Here is a 13,974-nt window from a genome sequence, read left to right as displayed (position 1 = left end):
ACTATTTCAGAAAAATACAGGGCCACGATGTTTGCTTGTGGTGTGTGTGTGCGCGTTTCTACCTGCCACTTGTGAAAGGACAATTCCTGTTTCTTGGTAATTTGTGTTCCCGCCGTAGTAAAATAAAGAGCTTGAAATGGAAAAGAACTATTATGCGGCTTTTGCAATTATCATGTCCGTAGCAATGATATAATTGTGTTTATGTTTAAAAAAGAAAAGAAATATAGAACGGTGTTGCCTATTTAGACACTTAAGAATCGTTAATAGTAAGCTGAAAGACGAGTGTCATTTTATTGCTGGGGTTTTTAATTCATTTTTTGTATTTGTGTCCACAGAATATATCTAAATTAAAAGATAAAATATACATTCTTGTCCCAAGTATTTAAACATACAACACCCTCCCCCCCCCACACACATATATATATATATATATATATATATATATATACACCTTGTATACTAATCCGTAACTACGCAACTTCTCATTAAATCTTTTAGGATTCATGGTATCTTTAGATACCATGGCGTAAGTGTTGTCTTTGACCGTTTATTTAGGTTCTATAACAGATATTTAGGCCGGCTTTTTTTATTGGTCAAAAAAAGGATACATTTTGGAATCAGATGGTCATCTTGGTGGCGCCAAGTGGGGACAGAGGGAAGTGACTTATCCTTGAGGAAATTTCAAAACTTTTTCAAGCCTTTAGTTTCTAACATACCAGATTGAAACTTTGCACACGGATTGTGTGCACCTTTGAGTAGGCCTATTTCTCAATTCTTTAGATTCATGTGTACTCGGGCCCGAGGCTGAGGGTCGCAACTATTCCGAGGGGGCGATTTTTTCAGAAAAAATTCTGATTTTTACCAATTTTTCCGCTTTAGGTGTACGATACGCACATGTGAGTCATACCGTTGGAAAGGGCTTGTTATATTGAAGAAAATAGTGTTTGAACCATGACTCTAGGCCAAATAGTAACGACGCAGTAAATTTTTATAATATGATTGAGTTGATTTTGAGTTTAATGTCCTGTTCAGCAGTGATGCTATGTGAGACGTGGACCTACTGATTAACGTGGAATCCAAACCACATGAGCTCCCACTGGAAATCGAACCCGGGTCTCCCACGCCAAAGGCGCGTACGCTAACCGGTTAGTTATACGTGCGTGTGTGGCCTAAATTCAGACTTTCAAAAAAATTTTCATCCCTTTGCTTTCAAGATACAAGATTGAAATTTAGCACACGCATTGTGTACGTAATACGTATTTTCAAGAAATTTTCAGATCCCTACGTGAACCCAGGGCCGGGCCAGAGTCAGTGTCGGATGTAGAAGGTAAAAAATCGGGGAGCCAGCCAGACCCCAGACTATGATAGGTATATCATGACTTTACTATAAACTTTCAAAAATATATAAATAATAAATTATTTTTAGACTCAAAAAACTGGGGTCCTAGGCAGGGCATGATTTAGGGAGGTGCAAAAGTGCACGTGCACCCCCGCGTTGTTGTAAATATATCGGCCGCGGTGGCTCAGTGGTAGAGCGTTCACCTCTGGTGCATGGGTTCCTGGTTCAAACCCTGCTCCCGCCAAGTGAACTTTGTGGTGGACAAACACCGTGTACGTGGGTTTCCTTCCACTTTCTTCATTCCACCATTTCATTCATTTCTCATTCTCACCGTCCCCTTTAGCCTAACCGTTATAACCGTGGGGCTGAAAACTAAAAAAATTCATTTCATTTCGTTGTAAATGTACACTACCTAAAGTAAGAAGCTAGCAGAGAGCTTTGCAAAATAAATAGTTTAAGTCAATTTTCTGAAGGTTGAAGGAAAAGAATTCATCGAAATCAGACACTTAGCATTTCCAAAGGAATTTCTCATTCACATCACAGATAAAGCATTTAAAAAAACTCAAATTTAATTCAAATGTACTGGTAGTTATTGGTGCACCCCCTCAGAGAATCCTAGATCTAGGTCCCCCGGGCTAGAGCCGCCACTGGCCAAAGTGGTGAAGTGTTTCGGGGGGATCCTTTTAAAAAACCGGGTTTTCCCGAATTTTCCGGCCCAGGTGTATGATACGGACATGTGAGTGGTATCGTTGGAAAGGGTTTGTTATACTGAAGAAAATGGCGTTTGAACCATGACTCTAGGCCAAATAGTAACGATGCAGTAAATTATATATATAATGTAAATTTTGCAGGATTTAAATTTAGCACACGTATTGTGTACATAACTACGTATTTTCATAAAAAAATTCATATCCCTACGTGAACCCAGGCTCGAACTAGAGGGATGCAAAAATTTCGAAAAATCGAAAAATCTCCCAGTTTTCCTCGATTTTCCAGTTTCTGGTGTATAATACGGACAAAGGAGTACTACAGTTGGAAAGGATGTTCTATTCTGAACAAAATGAGATATAAAACATGATCCTATGATAAATGATCCCATGATCTTAACATATTTCAAATTCTATCGAATATCAAATTCATGGTGTATATTTCAAGGTGAAGTTTCCCCATCTATTCAATAAACTTGTATTTCAGCTCATAGAGGCAAATATTTTTGCTAATTTCATTGCAGTTTATTTTATTATAAACCATTACTTAATTCTACATATTATAGAACTGTTCATAATATTTGTCAAATTACCTCCGACATTTTCAACTATAAATGTATTTTTTTTTTTTTTCATTTCTTTATATAACGAAATGTAATGCCATAGTGACATTTTGCACTATGCTCTCTCTTTCGTTACGAGCTAAAGGTGACTATTTTATTTCTAAACGAAAAATAAAATTAGTTATATTTAGTTCCAGAATTAAAGATGATGGAAACCAATGAGCTGACCACACACAAAACAACTTAAATCCATCTTCTTGACCATAGCTAATTAAGGACTACAATTGAATAGCATTCAATTTATTTTTGAGCTGTAAACATATTCGTAGTTTTTATTAATACTAAAATCTAGAACAGTTTTACGCTTGTAAAATTCTACTTCATTTTGTTCGCTTGACAATAAATATATAAATACTTGCAGAATATCGAATCACATCTTAAACTGTAACTATATTTTCCTGTTTACTGGAGTCCTGTCTGGTCAATGAAAAAAAAAAAAAAAAAAGTGGGACCCAATGAGCTACGGAATAAGATACACAAGTCACCTAATATATACAGTATATATACAGGGCCGGATTTAGGGGGTGCAAGGGTAAACGTGCACCCCCTTCCGTTGTAAATACACACTACCTAGAGTGAGAAGCTAGCAGTGAGTTTTGCAAAATCAATAGTTTAAGTCAATTTTCTGAAGGTCGAAGGAAAACAATTCATCGACAGCAAACACTTACCGTAGCATTTCCAAAGGAATTCCTCATTCACATCACAGATGCCTAAAGGCATTTGAAAAACTCAAATTTAATTCAAATGTATTGGTAGTTATTAGTGTACCCCCCTCAGAGATTCCTGGATCGGGCCCTATATATATCCGGGCCAGAGGTGGACAAAAAATCTAAAAACACTTCATACAGGACACGTAAGTTTGGCCCTCCACTGTACAACACGTGTTCCGGTTGCCGATCGTTCTTTTGTTTTCAATGTGTCATGTGGACCTTCCTCTTCCGTTAGCAGTAACAAGTTCACCTGTGAGTGTCGTGGTGTGAAAGCGGTGCGGTAAAATGGGCGACCTGACAGACTTCCAAAGAGGCATGATCGTTGGTGCCCGTCTGGTTGGAGCTACTGTCAGATAGGGACCGGAGAGCATTAAAAAGGATTGTAGCAGCTAAAAAAGAATACCACTGCAATGAAAATTACGTCTGAACTCAATTCCGGCCTATAGAACCTGGTTTCATCGAAAACAGAGCCCGACGGGAACTTCATAAAATGAAAATTCATGGCAGGGCCCCTGGTCACAGAGTAAATGCAAAGAGGCGTATCCAGTGGTGCAAGGACCACAAGGCGTGGACTCGTGATCAGTGGAAACACGTAATATGGCCCTATGAATCGACCTTCACGTTGTTTCCAACAACCGGTCATGTTTACGTATGGAGAACACCGTCGCAGGCCTATGATACAGACTGTCTGCTCACAACTGTAAAGCATGGGGGTGGTTCTGTTACAGTATGGGCAGTGATATCGTGGTTTTCTGCAGGTCCCATCATAGCCCTGCATGGAATGATGAATACTAAGGAGTATGAGGCCATTTTGGGGGACCAGGTTCTACCCATTGCCCAAATATTGTTCCCTGGTGGTACAAAATTCCACACACCACGATTCAGGAGCTCTATACGTCCATTCCACGTCGGATCCAATCTGTTTTGGACGGAAAAAGAGGCCGCACACCATACTAGGTATGATTTTCACACTTTTGTAAACGTTTTAGATTTTTGTCCAATCCTCCCTATATATATATATATATCTGGTGAAGCATTTAAAATTGTTTTTGGGAATATCTTGAAAACTGCAAATCGGATTTTAAAAAAGTTGCAACAAAAGTTGTTCGCCTCGAAGGGGAACATCCAAAGATACCACACGCGACCCCCTGCCCCCACCACCCGGGGGAGGGAGGGGCAACTTTGAAATCTTAAATAGGAACCCCCATTTTTATCGCATATTCTGATTCTCCGTGAAAAAATACGTAACTTCTGTATTGAACATTTTTTCGGTACGTGATAGATGGCGCTGTAATCGACAAAAACAAACATAGTACAAACGAATGACCTAGTTATTGTTTCAATTTTCTAAAGTCGGGGCTATCTTGTCAGATTATTAATATTCAAAGTCTAGTTTGGATTTTAGTCACATTTTCCGTTTACCATTTATCCATTGCTTACTTGTATTTATTTTATTCATGTTTATTTTCCTTTGCAATTAGTATAAATTAGTTAACGTATAAGTGTAATTAGTTATCATTATTGTATTTTTTCCTTTCATTAATTATTTCATAATACAATTATATTATTACTGGTGAGCTTATGTCCGCGACCCATACCTTATATATATATATATATACAGGCGCGGATCCAAGGAGGGGGCTATAGGGGCTATAGCCTCCCCTTCTTGACGCTCAGGTATACACTGGATAAAAGGGCTTCAATCCTGCTTTACACAGGATAAAGCGGCAAACTATGGTTTAACCCCTCCCTTGATCATATCCTGGATCCGCCAGTATATATATATATATATATATATATATATATATATATATATATATATATATATATATGTATACCTTTCGAGTCGTCGTCTGGAGACATAAATTGCACTATGTAGCAACGTCGCAAATAAAGAACCATAGATTTAGATGTATCAATCTATCAAATAGTTATATCGATTCTTTTCCAGATGGCAACTAAAGTCGATATTGATTGATACTGGCATCTCTTATTAGTGAAGCAATCGATTTAACGCTTTGTTGTATTCGTAGAGTAATGCTAATGGCTTCAAGTTACTCTGCGACGTTGCCACATAGTAAAATTTTGATTCCCCATAGAGCCTGAAGGAGGCCCCGGTGGGCATTTCATCATACAACATTTTCGCTTTATTGTGACCTGCAGAAGAGTGCTCTGTGGTCCGTAGGCATCATTTTTAGAACACCCATAGTTTATATTATAATAATCTTAAGTGTTCTTGGAAGAAGATAAACCTTTCTAGCCTAATGGTTACTATTGGTTAAAGAGCTCGCCTTTGGTTAAAATATTTAATCTGACATTGTAAATTAAAATACAATTTATATAGAAGTGAAATAAGTATGAAGCATGCATATATATATATATATATATATATATATATATATATATATATATATATATATATATATATATATATATATATATTCAAAATTCGAAATTCTAGTTATGAAGTATCTATATACGATTTCTGAATTCGGAATTGAGTTGAGTTGAGTTGATTTTGGGTTTTACGTCCCGTTCAGCAATAACAGGAGGTAAGCACTAAAACGCTTGATTGACAAACCAGAGTAAGAACTGAAAAATAAAACAATATTGAATAGCTTTACAACAAGGGTGGCTAACCTTTCTTAAGTTTGAGCGCTACTTTTCATTTCTGAAATCACTAGCGATCTACTGATTAATATATAGACTAATAATGAGGACGTAATGGACAGTTAAAAAAAAAAAAAAAAAAGGAAATACGATTCATAAAATTAAGATTATTTAAATATTTTAAAAAAATAATTAATTCATTTTGATTTTCTCAGAAACGTTCATTTGTTATCAGAAACTAGCAATCAGTCCATCGAGATAGGTATGCTTGATTGATACAAACAGTAAGACAGACCACCGTGGGCTACCTCTCACAATTACTTGTAGACTAGTAGACCATGGTTGATGTGTCCATCTCTGGTCCCCAATAAATTTATGTGGAAGAATTATTGCAAATACTGTATTTAATTTTAGGTTTATAATGACTTGTTTCGAAGATATGGACAAAAGTTTCAATCAAGGACGTGCCGCTTCTGATGTATGCGGTCTAGGTTTCAATTCTCGGTGCTAGTCGGTTTTATCTCATTTTAAACTATGGATCTACCTTTGCTTTAGCCGAGGTTAAATTTCATAAATCAAAGCAAACCAAATCGAACGGCTAATTTGTTGTAGTTTTCGTAGTTTGGAAAACTATTCGCATTTCATGAACAGAAAATGGGGAAAAGATATTTCTTTCGTTTTTGTCAACAGAACAGATCACAGGACGACAGGTATAAGCAAATTCTTAGCAAAACCTGTTTTTTCCGCTTTCCTTCCAAGAAGCTGGCAGCGAAGAAGGGTTGGAAGCGGTGACCTATTCATTCCTTTGTTTCTCTACGGGGGGCTATACCTGGCTTGCATGCGATAAGTTGAACATGTCGAACTTATCGCATCGTATCATATGCAGGAGAGATATCATGAGATAAACTAATTTAGATGTGATGATTTCTGAAATTTATCTCTACCCTTGATGATTTATCATAACGTCTAAACGGCCTCTAAAGGTACAAAAAGGAAGGAGAGTAGAGGATACGCCAAGGGGAAACGTTGGCAGGTATAGACTTAAAAGGTCAAACAAAATAACGAACGTACAAAACTTGCCACAGTATTGAAATCTTTCATTAGTAGGTAATGTACACGCATACGCTGTTTTTCTTATTTCATTTAATTTAAACCTAATCTGATCACGCGTTCAAGTTTAAAACAAAACATAACTATAAGCGCGGCAGTACTTGATAGGTCTTTACTATAACGCTTGACTTGTTTAATTTTGGTGCAATTAATAATACTAGAAATATTGAAAGATGTTGTGTAACATTTTTCACAAAATTCTAATATATGCTTCCAGTTCTTTTTTAATACATTAATTAGAAACCAAATTACTCACCACATGAAATCTCGAACAAAACTTTTTTTAAAAAATAGATATATACTATTATTAAGTATTATTGCGTTCAATTATCGCCCAATATTTCTTATTCTGTTTTTTTTTTCTAAAATTATGGAGATTATTGTTAAAGATCAACTATATAAATACATGACTGAGCAAAATATAATTTTGGAAGCTCAATTTGGAATCAAGCCGGTGAAATCCACAATAGATGCCGTGGAATTGCTAACGAAAATTATATTTTATATATATATATATAAAGCGCGGATCCAAGGGGGGCTATAGCCCCCCTTGACTCTCAGGTATACACTGAATAAAATGGGCTTCAATGTTGCTTTACACTGGATAAAGCGCCAAACTATGGTTTAGCCCCTCCCTTGATCATATCATGGATCCGCCAATGTATCTATATATCTATCTATCTATCTATCTATATATATATATATATATATATATATATATATATATATATATATATATAGCGACATTCTGCGATTTAAGTAAAGCATTTGATTGTACAGATCATAAAATCTTATGTGATAAATTAGCGTATTATGGATTCCATAGCAGCAGTTTAGATTTTGTAAAAATCCTATTTAAATGAACGTAAACAGATAGTTGGTGTGAACAATATGCATTCAAACATATTAGAAATTAAATAGGGGTACCGCAGGGTTCAGGTCTGGGTCCGATACAATTTTTAATAATGATAAATGATTTACCTTTAAATACTAATGCCACATCAATTCTATACGCGGATGACACTACTTTATTTAATATAAATACAAGATTTGAACAAGTATATATGGATGCTCAAGGCGCACTATCAAAGCTGCGACATGTTTTAAAAGTAATGGTTTTGTCCTTAATCGAGACAAAACAAAAAAGTAACCTTTAGTCTTAATCACTGCAATGATAAAGAAAACTACGATGAAACTGAGGTTAAATTTCTTGGTATATGTGTAGAGAGCCAACTAACCTGGGAAAAACATGTAAAATATGTATGCACTAAGCTCTCCCGAGTGTTCTTTCTGTTAAGAAAACTAAAAGATACAATTCCCATGAGTATATAAGAAATTCATATTTTGCATTTTTTCGTAGTATGATTGGATATGGTATTTTGCTTTGGGGTAACAGTAGTCAAGCACATGATGTCCTAATTTTGCAAAACAAAGCTATCAGGATTATTGTTGGAACGCACGATAAAGAACACTGTAAACCACTATTTATCAGGCTTAAGATAATGACGGTAGTTAATCTATATATTTATCAAGTGCTACTTTACACTAAGCAAAACCTTGCTAATATGCCACTTAGGGACGAAGTACATACATATAATACTACGCGTAGATGGTGTAAGAAAATTGATGTACCCTTTACTAGATTATCGAAGATCAGAAATAGCTATTTAGTTTTAGGACCAAAGCTGTTTAATAAACTAGCAACCTCTATACAGCAGCTAGCGTTAAACGTTTATAAAACAAAGTTATATGATTGGTTAATTGCAAATCCATTTTATTCGATTGAAGAGTTCAGTGCATGTGTAGAAACTGTGTCGTAATTTCCAGAGTCATTCTATTTTCAAGTACTATTTGGCTATTTATTATACTAGTAACCAGCAACTGATTGTGTGTATGTTATGATTATTTTTCCTTCTCTTTTTGTTTTATACAGACCTATATATCTATATGTATATCTCATTTGGACGTTGTCTATTGCTCGTAAAGCTCAATGACAATAAAATATTCTATTCTATTCTATTCATTATTAACAATTTTAAAAAAATGGAGTGGGAAGCATAGGAATTTGCAATTAGGGAGTGGTGTCAATTAAATCATTGAACAACCGGTTCTATACTTACGGTAGGCTAGTAGATTGACTTAGTATTATTAGTATGACTGCATTATTATTATTACTATTTATTCGAATAATACTACTAACAGTGACTAGGATTAAGATACAACATGGTTATATTGACACTTTGTTGGCAAAACACACGAAGTGTTGATATACAACTAGAATTAAAGAAGAGACCACAAGGCTGATTCAGGCAGCTGTGTGATGTCCTTGGTGTAACCACGATTTCACAACCACGTTGCATCTCATTCTTCTAAAGGCTTTCTATTAAGATTTACTGTCATAAGGTGAGATGTGTATTTTCAACTTTTTTTCTTTTCTTTTTTTCAAGTGTATCTGTAGCTACGTTGTTCATCAAACTGAATACCCCATTTGCTTCCGTGGAGCTCACACCAGCAACCATCGTTATTTTTATTGCCTCTTTAAATGGTTCGGCAGGAACATAGTTACCCACAAAATCTTGAAAATTATTTAATGAAAATTTACGTATTTCTCTAAAAGCTGATAATGAAAAAAATAGAGTAAGTCCTCAGAAATAGATCTAGAATTTTTTCTTTTCCGCAAATGATAGATTTTGAGATTGAAAGAGAATTTTAACAACTGGCTAAATGACATTACTGCAATTAGGTAATATCTATATGAGAGCTTTTGTACTGTAGTATTTTCGTACTGTAATCGATCTCTACTTACTCGCTCGTTAATTGGAACCTCGTCATTCTTGCCTCGCTTCAGAGATGGCGCACGAATCACTTTTCCTGCAGTAGGTGCACTCATGTGATCCATTCTCCAACAACCTGTTGGTGATGCATCGTCTAGTGACGTCTAGCGGTGACTATCGAAACTTGTTTCACTCGATAAACAAACACATCTGGAAAAAACAAAAGGTTTAATCAGTTTTCCCTGCACTCTCCTGGGATCACTCACTATCGTACATAAATGGTCTCTAAACTGCACGAACGACCTTGTTTTTCTTTCAACAAAGCGTAATGGAACAACGAAGGAAGAATATTCATATATTTGTAGCTAATATAACAAAAAGCATCACTTTCCAAAACTTTTACCTGAAGTATCCATTTGAAACTCAAAGGCTCAATCCTCTCTCTCCTAAGTAATTAAGTATCACTTCCCATACTGACGAAATTTCTAGAACCCCTGATCTAAAACTAAACGATGACAGCAATAAATAAATAAATAAATAATAATAAAATATTTTTTAAAATATATGAATAGGCTTTTAAAAAGGCACTGAAATAAAGAAAATAATAAAAGCGCTGAGAAGCAGACAATGATAACAATGAAGCGCTTAAAAGCAGAAAATAATTAAATACTATTATATATTAGAGAATAATTAATTACTCTGACCGATATATGGACATATTACAATAATTGAAATTCCCACCCCTTTTCTTCCCTTCTAAGTAAAATAAAAAACGCTGGAATTCGTGCCTCTATTTTAAATGAGAGCATATACCAAATTCCATTTCTCTAACACTAAGAGATTCTAACATTTTAACTTGCCACTTCTTTTTCCCCCCTTTTCCCGGTCAAATTTCCAAAAATAATTCATTCTTTAGTAAGACCTTACATTACAAATCCTATGCTCTGTTTAAATTTCAAATTTCTAGCTTAAGCAGTTTGGTCTGGGCGTTGATCAATCAATCAATTAGGACGACTTCTTTTATATACTGTATATAGAAATTTATGTACGTTCATTCTTAGAACTGATTTTAAGAATTGAAGCCTTTTTTTGTTTCTTAGGGTGTTTCTTCCAAGTCTTACGTTTCAGCCTTGGCATGGTTAGATTGGGATAAGATGACGGGTAGCGCTTAGAACAATCATATTCACCCAAAGAGGCGCTAGGCTCGAAAAGGTTGAGAACCACTGTTTTCAACCAATTGGAGAAAGCTGACTACAAAAGATTCTTAACCCCTTGGTTACATGCAACACACCTTACGTTGTTGATTATCTAGTTGCAGCATACTTTTTTCATCAGGCAATCACAAGAAACCATAGATGTTCATTTTACTTCGACCTCACTCACCCTCGCCCTCGCAGTAGCAGTTGGCCCTCGCCCTCGTTCACCCTCGCCCTCGCGAATGGAATTGTCCATCGCCCTCGCGCGCCCTCACCCTCGCTGTCGAAACTTGTCCTCGCACTCGCGCACCCTCGCCCTCGCCGTCGAAGCTTGTCCTCGCCCTCGCGGCCAAAACTTGTCCTCGCCCTCGCGATAGGAGTTGTCCATTATCCTCGCTCGCCCTCGACTTCGTGCTCAAAACTTTTCCTCGCCCTCGCGCACCCTCGCCCTCATATCATTGAGGGCGAGGGTAATTGAGGGTGAGGAGGCCTCGAGAGGGCCTCCTTCGTGAGGATCAGAGCATCAATTATTCAACCTATTTGTTAAATTATTTCCTTATCGTCGTGGTGGATCCAGGGGGGGGCATCGGGGCGATCGCTCCCCCCCCAGAAGAGGAAACTTCTTTATTTTATATATACAAATAAAACGCATCCCAGAGTTTGGAGCTCTTAAAAGTAGCTCTAAATAGCAGTATTACAACCCACCACCCCCACCAGAAGTCCGTCCTGGATCCGCCCTTGCTTAACATACGTCCTAAAGAAAGGAAACTAAACATATCATCGTATTACTTACCGTGGAACACCTAAAATGGAACAACTGTTACAATGGAGATCTCGGTCGATAGTGACGTTTACATCATTTATCAACAGTATCCAATGCCTTTACTTCAAAATGTTCCTTGAACTACGGTGCAAGCATAAGTATTCAGCCACACAAGGGCGGCTCTCATGAGGGTGAGGGTGAAATCAAGGTTTGATGAGTGGCGGTAGAGTGACTGCCGCGGACTATCTGTCAGAATTTGACAGTTAACACGTTGGCCATCCCTGATGTATGTAGCGTAACTGAGGAATTGGAACAAATTCAAAGGGAAAGATCTAAAGAGCTTAATTTTGAAACTCCGTCAGCAAACAAATAAAATACTTCAGAACACTATTGTTGAATTATCACTCGGAAATATATATACCCACTCTAACCTATAACATGAATGACTTCATTGATTTGAATGTGAATCTAAGTTAATTGGTATTTTAAAATATAAACTGAAATGTGTCAATGTGCTATGCAAGCTAAATGCTAAAGGAGACAGAAGTGAATGATGAAAGAAATAGTTGAATGAGAATGTGGTAGGAAACTGGAGAATCCCCAGAAAACCCACGAACACGATGTCCTCCACCACGAACTTACTTGGACGGGAATCGAACATGCGACCCTTCGAACAAAGGTAATTTCTCTATCGCTGAGCCACCGTTCCTCCCTAAATGGCACGCTCAGAGCTTAGCGCCTCCAGGGGCCTTGGAAAGATTATCGAGCCTAAAATGATTTAGCACTGACTTTAATAAATCCACCAATTCAACAATTAATAATGTCGTGCAAACTTTAAGATTGTAGTAATGAAAGAAAAGATGAAATCTTTAGTTTAGCGCCCCAGAGTTATGTAACTGCTAAAGGAGATGGATGAAATTGCAAGTGAATGATGATGAAAGAAATGGTGGAACGGGAAAGTAAGAGAACAAACCTTTATTTTCTTTAGCACAAATAATTAAATGTGTAGATTAATTGATTTCCAGAAATTTTATTATAATTAGCAATTAAAAACTGAAAGGGCGATCACAAACTTTTCTTGCCCAGGACCTCGCAACAATTTGTTACACGCTGCCATACATCATTAAAACAGGAGTAGTGAATGAATTATTTTGCTCTGTGGTTGAAAAGTAATAATGCAAAACAGACAATTATTGACTTGAAGAGATAGGATAGTTTAAAAATTCTGACTGGGGAAAGCTTTTCCTCGCCCTCGCGCACCCTCACCCCCGCCATCGAAGCTTGTCCTCGCCCTCGCGCATCCTCACTCTCGCTGCCGAAACTTGTCCTCGCCCTCGCGCACCCTCGCCCTCTTCGTCGAAGCTTTTCCTCGCCCTCGTGCACCCTCACCCTCGCCATCGAAGCTTGTCCTCGCCCTTGAGCACCATCGCCCTCGCTGCCGAAACTTGTCCTCGCCCTCGCGCACCCTCGCCCTCTTCGTCGAAGCTTTTCCTCGCCCTCGCGCACCCTCACCATCGAAGTTTGTCCTCGCCCTCGCGCACCCTCGCCCTCGCTGCCGAAACTTGTCCTCGCCCTCGCGCACCCTCACGCTCGAAGCTTTTCCTCGCCCTCGCGCACCCTCACCCTCGCCATTGAAGCTTGTCCTCGCCCTCGCGCACCCTCGCCCTCCCGCTCCCTCACCCTCGCGTCACTGTGGGCGAGGGAACTTGAGGGTGAGGATGCCCTCGAGAGGGCCACCCTCGCGAGGGTGAACATCTCTGCAAGAAACTTCCTTAGAGATAGCTGACTCAATTAGTGAGAATCGCATCCAAATATGACCAACGGTCTCGATACAATATTAAAGATATCTTAAAGTTTAGCGATATGTATGCGCTAACATACCTACATACATAAAAGTCCAACAGAGAACTTTTTTTAAAGGGTTATAAAGGAATGTATAGACAATTTGACTAAAGACATCACGCAAAAACGCTTTTGCCCTCTTTCCCGAGGGGATGGCACAAGTTCTAATCTGCATTGAACTCCTACATGCTCTAGTCCGAAAGTCCTAATAATATATTATGCTGTTATCATCGCGTCCAGTCAAGAATACTGTAGAAACAGTACGCATTCGAGCTTAAAGTTTTGTCTATACAAGATTCC

At 37.6% G+C, this 13,974-nt stretch overlaps 1 protein-coding gene across 6 annotated transcripts in view; it reads right to left on the bottom strand.

Moving 5' to 3' along the window:
- Positions 1–13,974, bottom strand: part of Wdr62 (WD repeat domain 62) — a 439,571-nt gene that overhangs the window by 281,155 nt on the left and 144,442 nt on the right. For all 6 annotated transcript variants that reach the window (XM_081728141.1, XM_081728142.1, XM_081728146.1 and 3 more), the window contains exon 2: positions 9,906–10,083. In XM_081728141.1, coding sequence (XP_081584267.1) covers positions 9,906–9,998 — 93 coding nt within the window. In that variant the 5' untranslated portion in view covers positions 9,999–10,083. The remainder of the gene's footprint in view (positions 1–9,905; positions 10,084–13,974) is intronic.

The sequence above is a fragment of the Thermobia domestica genome, chromosome 10 (genome assembly GCF_964235325.1).
Source record: "Thermobia domestica chromosome 10, izTheDome1.hap1.1, whole genome shotgun sequence".
Classification (NCBI taxonomy): domain Eukaryota; kingdom Metazoa; phylum Arthropoda; class Insecta; order Zygentoma; family Lepismatidae; genus Thermobia; species Thermobia domestica.
This window is presented reverse-complemented; position numbering and strand designations above follow the sequence as displayed.